The sequence below is a fragment of the Parasteatoda tepidariorum genome, chromosome 2, assembly GCF_043381705.1.
Source record: "Parasteatoda tepidariorum isolate YZ-2023 chromosome 2, CAS_Ptep_4.0, whole genome shotgun sequence".
In the NCBI taxonomy this organism is placed as follows: Eukaryota; Metazoa; Arthropoda; class Arachnida; order Araneae; family Theridiidae; genus Parasteatoda; species Parasteatoda tepidariorum.
This window is the reverse complement of record NC_092205.1, coordinates 43,793,521-43,808,099: the sequence shown is the minus strand read 5'-3', so window position 1 is coordinate 43,808,099 and position 14,579 is coordinate 43,793,521. Positions and strand designations below refer to the sequence as shown.

At 26.9% G+C, this 14,579-nt stretch overlaps 1 protein-coding gene across 3 annotated transcripts in view; it reads left to right on the top strand.

Moving 5' to 3' along the window:
- Nucleotides 1-1,237: 1,237 nt before the first annotated feature.
- LOC107454941 (ETS homologous factor) overlaps nt 1,238-14,579 on the top strand; it is a 149,936-nt gene continuing 136,594 nt past the window's right edge. The window contains exon 1 of one of the 3 annotated variants that reach the window (XM_016072299.4): nt 1,238-1,599. In XM_016072299.4, the coding sequence (XP_015927785.2) occupies nt 1,436-1,599 (164 nt within the window). In that variant the 5' untranslated portion in view covers nt 1,238-1,435. The remainder of the gene's footprint in view (nt 1,600-14,579) is intronic. The other 2 variants (XM_016072301.3, XM_016072300.4) reach the window with 2 other exon arrangements.

The window sequence follows — 14,579 nt, the reverse complement described above, 5'->3', positions numbered from 1 at the left end:
GGATAGCACTATAAACAGAATAATTTTATTACGTTCATAAAATTGGTCATATTTTCACGCTGCAAGCTCTGTTGAACAACATGAAAATGTCACTTATCATTGAAATTGCCCTAGCCCCTCGAATTATTTCTAATTTCAATGACATTTAGCTGTACTTATTTATTGCCAAAAATGTATAATTTCTTCTTCAGAATTACATTTAGATTGTATTTGGCAACACTCTTTTTTTCTGCTTATTTTAAAACAATAAACACAAGTCTAATTGTTTTTCTTTAAACATTTCTAATTGATTTTTTGTTTGTCATTTCGGACAGATTTCATTATTGACAATTTTAATTTATTTTATTTTTATCCTTTTTAATTTGCTTTATTATTATCATTTCTAACTTAATTTATTATTGTAATTTTTAATTGAGTTTTCTAAAATATACGATTTCAAACAGATAGGATGATTTTGACGTGAAATATGAAAATGTAGGAAAATGAAGAAACATTTTTATTATCTTTTTTCCTACTCTGTTAATAGGTAATTTAAATTTTAATGTTATGAAGTTAGAATGCGATATTCAATAAAATAAGTTTGTCATACTTATACTTTTTCAGGCGTACTTCTACTTTTATTAGATATCTGATAATATTTGAGTTATTTGCTTTTTATTCCGAAAATTGAAGAAAAAAAAAATTACTAATTTCCTCTATTTTATTTTGCAATTATTTTAGTAATTAAGAAATCGATGCCTTAAATAGTAATAAACAGGAGAAAAAAAATTCTACTCTGAATTAATAAAGCATTTAGGTCCTTTTTAAACTATGAGTGCAACTTATTGGAAAAATTGTACGCGTCCCACTACACCGTTATTATCCATTCAAATACATCTAGTAGCGAAAGTTACCCATATTTCACTTTATTACTCAGTATTGCTAAACACAGAATAACTAAGTAAGATCGCGTGTTTTCTCTTAAATCCTATTGTTATTTCTATTTCTTTTATTACCGAGTTGTATCGCCTGATTGATTTGTACAACTTTCACCCCTCAAAAACACGAAGTGCGGTCATTAGGATGAAACACTGGTCACTTTGACACACTTTAACCACGTTCAAGTTCGAAAGAAGTGTCCAAAAGAAGAATCGAATTTCATTTCCTTTGTTGATCTTTTCTAAAGAGCAACGGTGTGTAATATTGAACGTACCGCCTCCCAAGAGGTCAGCCACTGAAACGGAGGAGAGATCGCGTTAGTCATTGGATAGTCAATCCCAAAACATCCTCTTGCTCCGTAGTCTCCTTTTCACCATCTTTACCACGGCATTTGCATTTAGAGTATCATGAGTAAAGGTTGATGGAGTGATATAGATTTCTCTTAATTGATTTGATTGATTGTTTGTTTTTAATTGAGGAGTTTATTGTTTTGGAGGAATAGAACTATTTGTCGGCTATGTATAACGGTACTGTGGTTACTTCGAATGGTAATGGTGCTGCACCCCAAGGATGTTACTATTATCAGCACACTTATGATGGAAATAATAATGTCCAGAATCAGATGACTAATCATCAGAATCAGCCCCATCATCAGCCTGATGGGGGTGGAGGAATTAATCGGTGAGTACATTAAATGTTAGTTTTTGTTTGATTAAGGTTGCCGAGTAACATTGCCTATTATTTTTATGTTCGCTTTGGCTATTTGTTATAAACAGAATATTTGAAAAACTTTTTTCTAGATAAAACGCTACAAAAAAATTTTATAAAATTTTAAATTAAATATTTAACCTAGGATATTTATTTTTTTCTTTTAATGCTTATAAATTATTTAATCTGAAATGTTTTATGTTTGTACCAATTTGTCTAAATACAAATTTCTGATTTTATTTAGTCTAATTTTATATTTTTGTTTTTTATTAAAGCAAAATTTTTTGTTTTTAAACATTCACAATTTTGTTTTATTGTTTTTTTATAATTTTGCTAACTTATTCTTAATATTCTGAATATTTATATTATCATTACTAATTTATTCTGATTACTCTTACAAATAGATCTTCAAACTTTATAACTCTGAAAAAGTGAGAATTTCATGAAATAGTTTAGAAATTGAATGAGGAAATTTGATGCTCGGAAAAGATAATAGGGAATGGTAATAAGATAAAGATTTTTGGTTAAGAATAAATAAACTAAACTTTTGGAGAAAAAAATCCTTTTTTTCCCCATAGACAAATATAATTGTTGCATGTTTTTTTTGTTTGTTTTTTTTTTGGGAAAATTCTTACTTAACGTACGAAGTTTTGGTATTATTTCAGCTATTTTATCTTTTATTTATTCATTTATTTTTAACTGTTTTATCCTACCGCTGCATTCATATTTTTCTATTTTTCTCCTATTTTAAATTTTATACCAGCTTGTTACACGATTATTTTTGAATAAATTTTTAGTTTCGATATTATATAATATTTCATGAGCTTTATATATTTCAGATAGCAGCAACTTTTACTTATATTTTCATACAACTAATATTTCAATAAACAGCATTATGAAATCTTAAATTTTAATATATGCATGATTGCTGTTAAAACAAATTTTGATATTAGGTAGTAATGAATTGTGTAGGCTTTAACTTTTATTTTACTTAATTTCAATATCATTTGAGAATTTTGTACTATTAAATATTTAAATTTATTAATTTGAAGTAAATCATTAATGGAATAATAATATTGGAATCTAAGCCATAATATCCATCATAGAATATTTCTTCATCTAATAATTGACACAGTTTAAAATAATTTTGTTATATTGCAGTTCTTCAAACTATGATTATTTTATTTTTAAAGAAATTTTATTCTTCTGAAAAAATTTAAGCTTCAAAATAGTTGTTTTTGAATATATTCAAAATTGCACTGTTTATTATTAATGTTTAATAATTTTTAGAAAATTTTTTATGTTTTCTTTATTATTTAACTTATTTATGAAATTCTACTGAAAGAGGATTCAGAAATGTCTTGGGATACTTTTATTTAATAAAAACGTCTAAAAGTCGTGCAACTACTTGAGTTTGAAAAAAAGGCTATTAATAAAGGTTCTTATGTTTAATTAAAATTACGTTTTTGCAATTGTTTTAGCTATTGATAATAGTACTGATTAAATGAGATTAAGGAATTTTTAGCATCTGAGTATTTTTTTTAAAAAATGGAAGGAAATGATTCTCGTTAAAAATCATAGTATGTTGTTTTTAAGAATTTTAAATGTTCAGTTTGACTTGTGAACTAAATCTAATTTTTAAGACCTGGTTTATACACAATTAAAATAATTTTGCATTATCATTTATGCTTACATTGCACATAACTTTTAATGTTTTTGCAATTAGGAAAAAGATTTGAAACAAGATTTTTCCGTTTAATAATAAATTTTCTCCCAGTTATAAGCTACTTATACATTTTAGCTATGAAGAAAAATATTTTGAAACTCACTTTTGTTTTTCAATTGTAAGAATCAATTTTTTAAAAGTTATTTTTCTGGTATTTAAGTTTTTAAAATGTAAGAGAAATGATCTGAATTAAACCTTGAAATAAAAAAGAAGTTCTTACTTTTTTTCCCACTTTTATCTTATAAAAAGAAGAAATAATTTTTATCCTAGAAGAAATATTTTTTTTCAAATTAAGAGAAAGGAAAATTATTTTGTGTTTTTCATATTTTTAACTTACTTTAAGGCTATACATATTTTGTAACATCCCTATAAAATATTGTTCATAAATAATTTTAAAATAAATTATTATTAAGGCAAATAAAATTCCTGCAGAATGTAACCTGGTAGAGTGTAGACATAGAGAAAAAATTTAAACTCAGAAACTAAGAAATGAACCTTTTAATCGCATAATTTTCTTATAATTGAAGAAAATTTTCATTACTCTCATCGCCATGTTTGATCCATCAGAAAACTTTAAAAAATTCAGTTTTAAAAAATTAGAATTATTTTTAAAATTAAGCTTTGTTTAACCATTTCTGAAATTCGCCGTATAATTAGTTACGTACGTAAAAGAAGAAAACTTTTATTTTCATATTTTCAACATACGGGGTAATATCTTATTATAAGGCTCGTGCCATTTTAAGTATTGAAGATGAGGTATTAAATTGTTCTCATTATCTATCACTGATTAAGATAATATCATTGTTCTTACACAATGACATCTAGAATTGTACATCACTTTTCCATCGTTTACAGTATGATATTCGTAAAGTGGTAAAAATTGTCATTTCACCAATAGTGACATTTCTAAATTTTATTTGTGCATCATCTACCTACAATATTCACAACACTGCAATATACACACTCAAGTCCATATAATCTCGATATTCTAATCAAGAATCCACATATTATGTTAATACTCATATAATTACATAATCTAAAATCCACATATAATATGCTTTTATTATACTATTAATACTCTTATTCTTAATAAATATCTACATGTAATCCATATAACAAAATTTAGAATAAACAAATTATAAATTTATAGGTTAACACTCCTAAAATTAACAGTAATTCTCATATTCATATGAACCTAGAATCAACATATTACATAGTTTTAACATTTTAATGCTTATATAATTAGCAGATAATCACATTCATATTTTTTTCTCAGTAATTATTAAGAATATTTTTTTAACTCTTAAGAAACATTCAAACTATTAACGAAAACCATCAAGAACTTTATCCCGAAATATATGCATATTTGAATAAAAAATATATACATAGTCAATAACTTTCTTGGCTCTTAAAATTATGAAGAATAAACCTTCACAATTTTGTATAACTGGGTGTGATGGTGGAATTGTGGTTAGTCTTGCGCACCGACCACCTTTCTTCTCGAGCACGTTAATATCCATTGATTTTAACTTATGGATTTGCGTGAGATTGAACCCCAATGTTTCACAATAACAGGTCACTGCAAGATTCCCAATTAGCTTATCTTAGGCCAAATTTTAACTAAATCGTCGATTTTCAGATTTTTGCATAAAATAAAAGATTTCATAATTTTCTGATTTGAATTTGGTTTAGAAAAGATTTTAAAGATTTTACTAAAAAGATTTTACTAAAGATTTTAAAAAAATCATTCACTTATTAGCCGGCATACTATCGCTTATCTGTTTAGCCTTATATCTCAAAACTTATTTTCTTTTTTTCTTAAAATCTGTTAAAGAAATCACTTCACACTAATTTGTATAACAAATTCAAAATTTGATTACAAAATGCGATGGGATAGCTATTAGCTGTAAATTATTTTAAAAATGATATTATAATTATAGCATAGTTTATTCTTTAAGCTTAATTTTTACATACATTATAATGCAAATAAACTTAAGAAAATAATAGTTTAAAACAAAGTTATATGCTTTAAAAAACAATTTTTGACTACTTATTTTTCACAATGAAAATGCATTAATATTAAGTTACTAAACGTAATACATACATAATGCATACATAAATCAAAAGCAAAACATTTTTGCCAAAAGTTTAAAAAATTGATGTTCAAAAGTATAGCCATAGCAGCTAAAAACTATGATAAATATAAATGAAAAAAATTGTATAAAATGCATTCTTTCTACGTATTTTTTAAGCATTAAACAAAACAACTTTTTTTAGTTAAAGCGTATGATAAACATTCACTATAAGTTATAACTACACTCTGCATAAAAAACATTGTTGTGAAGTTTATAGAACACATTCAATGGGGACACATTCATCTCTCTTCTTAGTATGAGTATAAAAACATCTCCATGGGTTAGAGTAATTAAAAAAAGTAAGTCGACAAAATTTACCGAGCCAAAAGACGCCAAATTTAAGAGCATATTCTGATAGTTTTGACCATACTTTTATTCTAAGTGTAGATTTCCACTCATTTTTGTCACTTTTAGATACATTAAAAATAAGTAAAACTCTGAAATTTTAATTTAATTACAACTTTGTGAAATAAAGAAATAGATACGCTTTTCTATTTTTGTTAAAAGGATTTTTTAAGTACTGAAATTATATTTTGTTTTCACATAGGCATGAGAAGTGAAATGACATGCTTGATAATAATTTAAAGAGAAATTTAAACTAGTAATTTAATTACCTTGAAGATTACCTTGATTTTGTTTTGGAATATCAAACTAATTAAGACGATATATTGATTTAACATTTGCAGAATATCAGAAAGCGACTGAAAACACCACATTTATAAAAATAGTGCCGTTTTAAAACTATTTCCTGAAAATTGTTTATTAAACATGCCTATGACTAAAAAAATGCGCACACGTATGTTTTTAGACAGAAAAGTCAAAACTGAGATTTTCACTTTTTTTTAAAGGAAAATTGCTAATATTTATTTAAATAAGAAAATGAAAATTAATTTTAAATGTAAATTAGAAATTGAGTTTCATTTTAGTTAGATATACAGTACAATTAGTACAAATGAATATATTGTTAAGTCAACAATGCAAGTGTTTCAGTTTTCTTGAGACCGCATTAAATGAAGTTAAAGTTTAAGATGAAATAATATAGTAAAAAATGTAAGACAAATGAGTTAAGTTAGAAGTCTTAATTTAACAGTTAAAGTAAATATTATTCAGTAAAAGTTAAAGTATTATTAAGTTAAAGTAAATATTATTATTAAGTTAAAGTAAATATTATAATTTTTTATTTGATATTTTCTAATAAAGTTTTGAATATGTTACAGAACCGAAAACAATTTCTTTATTTAAAAAAAGGTTATTTTAAAAGTTTTAATGTTGATGAATATTTAGCACCAATACGTTTAAATAAAATGAGATTAAAAATTACTGATGTAAAAAAAAAATATGAAAAACATCCTTATTTTTCAATCTTAACGGTTTTAAAAAATGCCTGTAATTTGTATATTGCAACTCTTTCAAAATTTTTATTTAAATAATAGTAAAGTTCATCCTTTTAATCAAAACGCTTGTACATGAGTTTTAAATAAAAAAAATTATCTTAAATAGTATGATGTTTCTAATCAACTATTTAAATATAGGTCATTATATAAATATTTTAATACTATACTTTTTAAACTAATAATGTATTAGGTGTCGATAAAAAAAACTGAAAATTGTAGACTGTTACTTATTATACAGCCATATATGTCAAACTAACAGTTTCGTATGACATGTAATTGATTAATAGGTAAAAAATGGATATAAAGCACGTGGCTAGGTGAATGAACTTTAAAAAGGAAGAAAACGTTAACTTTCAACGCTTAATAAAATTCTAAAAGTGACAAACAAGATTGTTTTTACTCTCCAAATTTAAAAAGAAATCATAATCTAATAACCAAACACGAATAACTGAACGTTTCATTGGCTACACACCAACTCACCCATACAAGTAATTATTGAATACCTAAGTAGTTTGGGAATTCCAAGTTAGACCCATTTAAACGACAACATCGTTGCTGATCTAAAAATACCATAAAAGTAAAAGCCCAGCCAAATGACATCAGGACGCGAATTAGAGCTTGAAGACACTATTTCGCGTGTCTTCAAACCGATGAGGGGCGAAACGCTTTATTTTTACCACGATTTTCCCTAAATACACCCTCAATAATTTACTCTGGGGGGAATGAACTGCTTTTATTGCTGATTGATAGTATTTTTTTTTTCTATTTACTTCCACTTTCGGTTTTTTATTCTAAATTTTCCTTATTCAGATTTGCGACAAACTGAAGGCGCGACAATTCATTTAACAAGGATTGTGGAAGAAAGTAGACCGGTGAGCGTCGTTCTGCTTGCAACGCTCCAGTGGTTCCAGAATCGAACGTTTGGAATCTTTAGTTTTAAGATAGTGAGTGGATAGTGTCATGCTCTGTGGTGTAGTAAGGAAATGTGTCGGTTGTAGGTTCATTAGATTACCGTTACGTTTGTTGAGGTTGATGTGTTCCATGCTCGTATTTTCGTTTCAAGTTCATTCACTTCTGAGTGACTGTCAACACTTCCTTTTGCTTAAAAGCTTGAGCTGTTAGAAATCTATTTGAAAGCGATTTTCTTGGAGATTATTTTGTTGTTGCTTGTTTTAACTTTTTAATGCTTATAAATTAAGTGGAGGACTTAAGTGAAAAAATATAAATTACTCACTCCTTTATACTCTCAAATAAATAGGTTCAACATTTAACAACAACGACACACTGTGAAAATTTCCGGATAAAATTAGAGTAAAGAATGTCAGCTGTTTGGGTAATCGTAAAATCCGAAAAATATATACCGTAACTTTTACAGTAATATTTATCTTATTAGAGTTATTCAGCTATTTTAAGGTAATTATTATTAGAAAAATCTCGGGATATCAGATTTTGTAGGTAGTAACATGATCCGGTAAAAATAGATTTTACGGATTTGTGCCGGTACTTTTACCGTAATTTTACAGTGCAGAATCTACAAAGCGTAAAAATTTTCTGCTATTTGCTTTAGTAAGATTTAAATCGAACTATGTTTCCGTTAAGATTGGGTCCTGCACGGAAAAATTGATTCGGTAATTTTTCTGTTCATATGGTTATGGCTTATCGGAAATTCAGGTTTTAAAAATTATAGTTCTTATCATCCGATATTTAATCAAAATATAGAACTGAAAATAAAATTTAATCGAATAAATGGTTCCTATACCATGCTTTACTGTATCCATTACCAAATTTCCTCACATTACCAGATTTAAAATTACCAAATTTCAGCACATTTACAAAATTTTATCACATATTATAAAAACAATTTTATTGTTATTTTTACCAAAATCATTATCAAAGTACTTCGGTACAAATTAACCAGCTTTTTGGTGTTCCATTGGAGTAGAATACGGTAAATTTTTCATATTTTTGTAATTAAGACCATATTTTTATTCGGAGTATTATCATTGTATCAAGTTAGAAAAGCATTGATTTCCATGACAATATGGTGTAACTAGAAACCATAATTAGATTTAAAAAAAACTGGCACAAAAGTATGACTCGAAATTGTTCCAAAATTTTTAATAGAGTACCGTTATTTATAGTTGCATTCGAAATATAAATTTTATGCTCTTTAAAAATGCTGGAATATGCTGAATAAAAAGATTGTGCAAATTTACTGTTCCTCAGTGATGCCAAGTTGCATTAAATTACTCTGCAAATTTCTTATTCTTAAGAGATTTATTTCATGGTTAAACTTAACAGTTTACCTTAAGGTCATGACCTTAAGGTTCCGACAGTATGTTTCCAAGTAGCGATTTTTTGGTCCAGCAAACAGCTGATTTTTCTGAAAGCTTATCTTTAGAAAATCAATCTTTAAGAAGAATATTTCTGTTTTTGTTTAATACTACGTCTATTTTATAATTAAAATTGCGACAATGTTTTAAGAAAGCATTATAGAACTTGTACTTAGAACCGATGAAAATTTTTCTTAAGATAATTTAGTGGGGTGAGCTGAGTTATGTTCGTTTATGTGAAGTAGGCATTAAAATTTGAAATCGTCTATAGAGAATATATTAGGCCAATCAGAAGTTATTCAAGTATCTTACTATTAATCATGGTTTAACTTAACATGGTTGATCATGGTTAACACTTTATCAAGGTCGAAGCAAATTTTTACAACATTATGGTTTAAGAAACAAGTAATAATTTTATGGTAGTTAAGCCTTTTACTCAGAGTTCAATGAGAAGTGGCTTGCTATTTGAATTAATATTACGAATTAAAAATAGGTGTTTTTAATTAACAATGAAATTAATTTTTAGAATGAAATAAAATCATTATAAATTTAAATAATAAATTTAAGACAACGATTAAACAATGATTAACGATATTAGTTCTAAGCACTAATTATATTTAATAAAAAAATACTTCGAATCTGCACTGTTAGAAATTTTTCAGGAAAAATGGTTAAATACTAAATTATTTAATTGTTATTTTAACATATTCAATCCAAACAGTCAAATAACCATAAAAAAGATGATATTTAAACTGTCAAGTGTGAGAAAAATGTTTATTGATTGTTTTAACCTAATACTGTTCAGTAACCAGAATTCTATTTGTGCCAACTAGGACCATATTAGGAACCCGTTTTATTCCGCTCAGTTAGGTACAAACTACAGTTTGTAAGCGGTTAAGTGGTCAATCTTATGACCAGCTGAACAGGAGTTTGAATTCCAGCGTTGAAACCACACTATTTCTTCCATTTATTTTAGACATGAAGAGGTTCCAGTGTCCTGCAATCTTCAATCGGCATCGCAGGGCTATAAGAATACGAAACTATCCTTCACTCATAAATGTCGCAACACGCACAGACCTCCAACGTCCGTTTAAATTTCCTTTTTATTGTTTAGAAATTTTCTAGAAGCAAATACTTACAAAACCATATAGTTTTGTATTAAAGCTGTATAGTTTTGTGTATTGAAACCACACTATTTCTTCCGTACCTTCAATACATGAAAAGTTTTCAGTGTCCTGCATTCTTCAATCGGCTTCTGGATTCTATTAATACGAAACTGTCCTTCCCACATAAATGGCACAGTAGTCACGGAGCTTCTATGTCCGTTTACATTTGTATTCACGGTTTCTTAACCATACTGGTTTTAAACGGTTTCAAAACTGTGAAGGTAAAAAACTTACTCGTTAACTTTACGGTCATCATATGGACAGATTGCTGCCCGTAATTTTACCGTTATTTAAGAATGAAAATTTTAACAGTGTGATTAAAGTAGTGAAATTTATACATTAAAAATATTCGTGCATAAAAAAAAATGAACAAATATCCTTTTATTCTCTAAATCTTGTCGATAATTTTTAATATTTTTTTTTCTATTTCGTAATTTAATGTGATTTTATTATTTAAATTATTTATTTACGAACTTCATAGTAAATGGCCTTGGCTATTTAAAATACTTTCAATATTATCTGATTCTTGAAAAACCTTTTTTCAAGAAATTCAAAAACTGTAATATTTTTTTGGGGGAAATTCTTTGTTTTTTCTCATTGCAACAGACAAACAAATAAAAGCATTCAATTCAAAACTGATTAAATTGCGAAAAACCTTTCAACCTTTTTCATAGATTGAATTCAGTTAACAATTAATTCGATTAGGAAAAATTTCAACCTTTCTGTTGGAGTGGCCGGAAACTGTGACATGTAGCAATGTACGCGTATTAAAAATGGTCGTAAACTATCTTGTTCTTTATGGCCCTGAAGTAGCATATCTAGTTCATGCTTAAGATCTTCAAAGTGGCCTTCAAGAAAGATCAGTATATCACAATTACACAATTAGTATCGATATTTCCTGTGTGTTCTTTATCACATTTCACTTAATTGAAAAAGAATTTATATTTTGTCTGCCAAATATTGAAGACTGTAATGCTTCAGTATTGAATATTGCTGTAATTGTTAGTACTGAATATATTAATTACTTTACATTGTGTATATATATATATATTTTTTTTTGCATTATCCTTAAATTGGAATGAATTGTCTTGGAGATTTGTGCCTTCAAAACACGAGTTCCGTATGACATTTACGTCATAAATAAATTGATTTTAAGACATTTAACATAATTGTATTTAAGAAATTCAATATATTATTTTTTTAAAAATCTTAAACTTGAGCACTTGGTATTAGAGTCTAATTTAAAGATAATACAATATCAATACATAAGGAAACTTGAGATTTGGAAAATTGATTAATTTGTAGCTAATATGAGTTATCAATTAAGAAAAAAAATTATATTTTTAAGAATTCTATAGCCTTAATATAGTGCCCAGATTTACCATGTTACAGTTCAAAATAAACCTTCTTAAACTTGACCACTCTATGCTAAGTTTTAATTTAAAGATAAACTAAGTTCAAATTTTTAAAAAAAAGGGAAAACTGGGAAATCGATTAATACGTAGCTAATATGATATATCAATTAAAAAAAGTGATGAAGGTAGCTTGTATGAAAATTTTATTGTTCCTTATAATTCTCTAAGTACTACGCTTTTATAAATTTTAGAATGGGCTGAATCTCATTATGGGATGAATTTTTTGCTACCTTAATATCATGTCAAATTGAATCAGTGCGTTTTAAATCTGCTTAAACTTGATCATACAATATTAAGGTACAATTCGAAGGGAAATTACATTCAAATAATAATAAAAAACTTGAAAATTGAATAATTGTCGGTATATTTTTTTAATACTGATGATAGTTAATAGTGATGATAGTTAATGAAAATTTTTCTCTTCCCAATGAGCACTATGCTGCTCGAAATTTTGGAATGTGTTGAATTCCATTAATGAACAAATTTTCAGTAACCTTAATACAGTGCAAAGTTGGACCGTATTACATTGAAAATTAGACCTTTTTTAAACTTGATTATACAATACTAAGGCGTATGGAGACTTGGTTTAAGTTATCACTCAGAAAAGAAAGTTACAGATAATTTTAATTTAACATATTCGGTTTTAAAGTTCAAAGCGGAATCGATGTTTTTGAACGTGATTGTCACTGCGTCACTTTTTTTCTTACTGATTTTTGTTTTTAATTAAAAGTTGCAATAAGTAATTCAAATATCTCATACTGTACATCTAAATGCTCATTAATTTAGCATTTTTTGCATACATTTCACTTATTTTTAAACTAGAATATATTTACATTAGGTTAGTTCGTAAACTATCGTAAAATGTAAATTGTAACATTAACCTTCATATTTAGAAAATCAGTGTTTTTCGATGTAATAAGGAAGAACATTTATTTATTTTCCTATTTGGTACGACAACTAAAGCTGTATAAAGGTCTTCTGTTAAACATTCCTCTCAGACAAGCCATTTTTTTCCTAGCTGCCAGATTTTTATCCCAATATTATAACTTTCAGTGAATTAAAAGAAATAATTCATAAACTAAATTTTTAGAGCAAGCCTTTGTAAGAAATACTCACGGAATAAATATATTATTCCGTAAATCTTGATTAAGGAGTCAGAAATAGTCTTTATTTTCTTGAAGCAAACAGTCTAAACTGCTATCTCAATATTTCCACATTTTTTCGATATTGAGGCTTTTTTGATGTAAACAAATATAACATCCGTATTATTTTGACCAAAACTTCATTTTAAACCATGTTTGATACAGCAGTTAACATGGATTAATAACACCTCGAACAATAAATAACATAACCTTTTCCGACATAGACCATCATTCAACCCAAAAGTGCTGACTTTTTATGATCCCACGTAAAAACGAATTTAAATTCGCAAAGTAAAACAAGTTATTTAGAAGGATTGATAGAATAAAACAAGATATGTTGTTGAGTTCTTGACCCTTGAAATAGTTTGAGAAATTACCTGATCACGCTAGCTGTTGTGTTCTTCCTCCCCCTTTCCTTGTTTTCTTAACAAAATGCGAGAGTGCGTTTATGATTTTTAAAAATCGTGAATTACATATTAATTAAAAAAATATTTTATTTTCCGCAAATAAAAGTGGGAAAATATTTTATAAAAATTTAAATATTTATAATTTGCCGTATTTTTATACTAGTCTACGTGGTTTTTGTCTTTTTACATTTATTTACTAAAATAAAACTCTTTATTTTTAAATTATACAAATATAAGTTGATTACATAGCAATTACTAGTTTATAATGAGGAAATTTTACCTTTCCCATTTGTTAATAGGGGAAATTTGGATAATAAAGAAATTCATTTCAAAATAATTTCCTTGTTAAGTATTCGCGGAGAGAAAAAAAAATTCTGGTAAAATTGCGTTATTGTATGGCATTGAGGTAATTACGGTATCGCTGGCCAACCCCCAGTAAATGCGTAGCAATTACTGGGGGTTGGCCAGCGATACCGAACAGAGGGGGGAACCTTTTAGTAAACTAATATTTTTTCTCCTCTTTAAAAGATGATTATTGAAAGTTCAATTAGAATTATTTTTTATGCAAGAGGTATTTATTTTAAAAGATCACAACCGAATATTTAATTTCATTAATTACTAAATATTTTTTTTTATCATCTGAATGTTCTTTGTAAAAGTTTGTACAAATGTTTCTTATTAGATAGCTACTAAAAACAATGAAATTCTCAAAATCAATTTTTCAAATCAGCTTCTTTAAATGAAAGCTTTTTTTATTATATATAATTCGTACCGTTTATTGTCAATCAACCTAAAGTAGACAAAATATATGGTTTGATTGTTCAAGTTGAAATGTGCCATGCTCTCTAAGTGATCTAAAGTGACATCTAAGTGACCAAGAGGGTTATGGTTGCTTATTTAAGTGCTATTAAGTTACCGTTTATCGTTTATAATTTATATTTGACTGTTCTGTCATGTTATTTATTCAAAAGAAGAAACCGATAATATGATTCTTATTTGAGAGTTCATTTTAATAATAAATTCTTATAGAATATTTTCTATATCTGCAAAACCTAATTATTTATTTTGCTAACTTGTGGAGTATTTTTTTCTGTTTATTCTGTTAACCTGTGGAGTATTTCTTCTGTTGATTCTGCTAACCTGTGGAGTATTTATTTCTGTTTATTTTGCTAACCTGTGGAGCATTTTTTTCTGTTTATTCTGCTAATCTGTGGAGTATTTTTTCCCGCTGATTC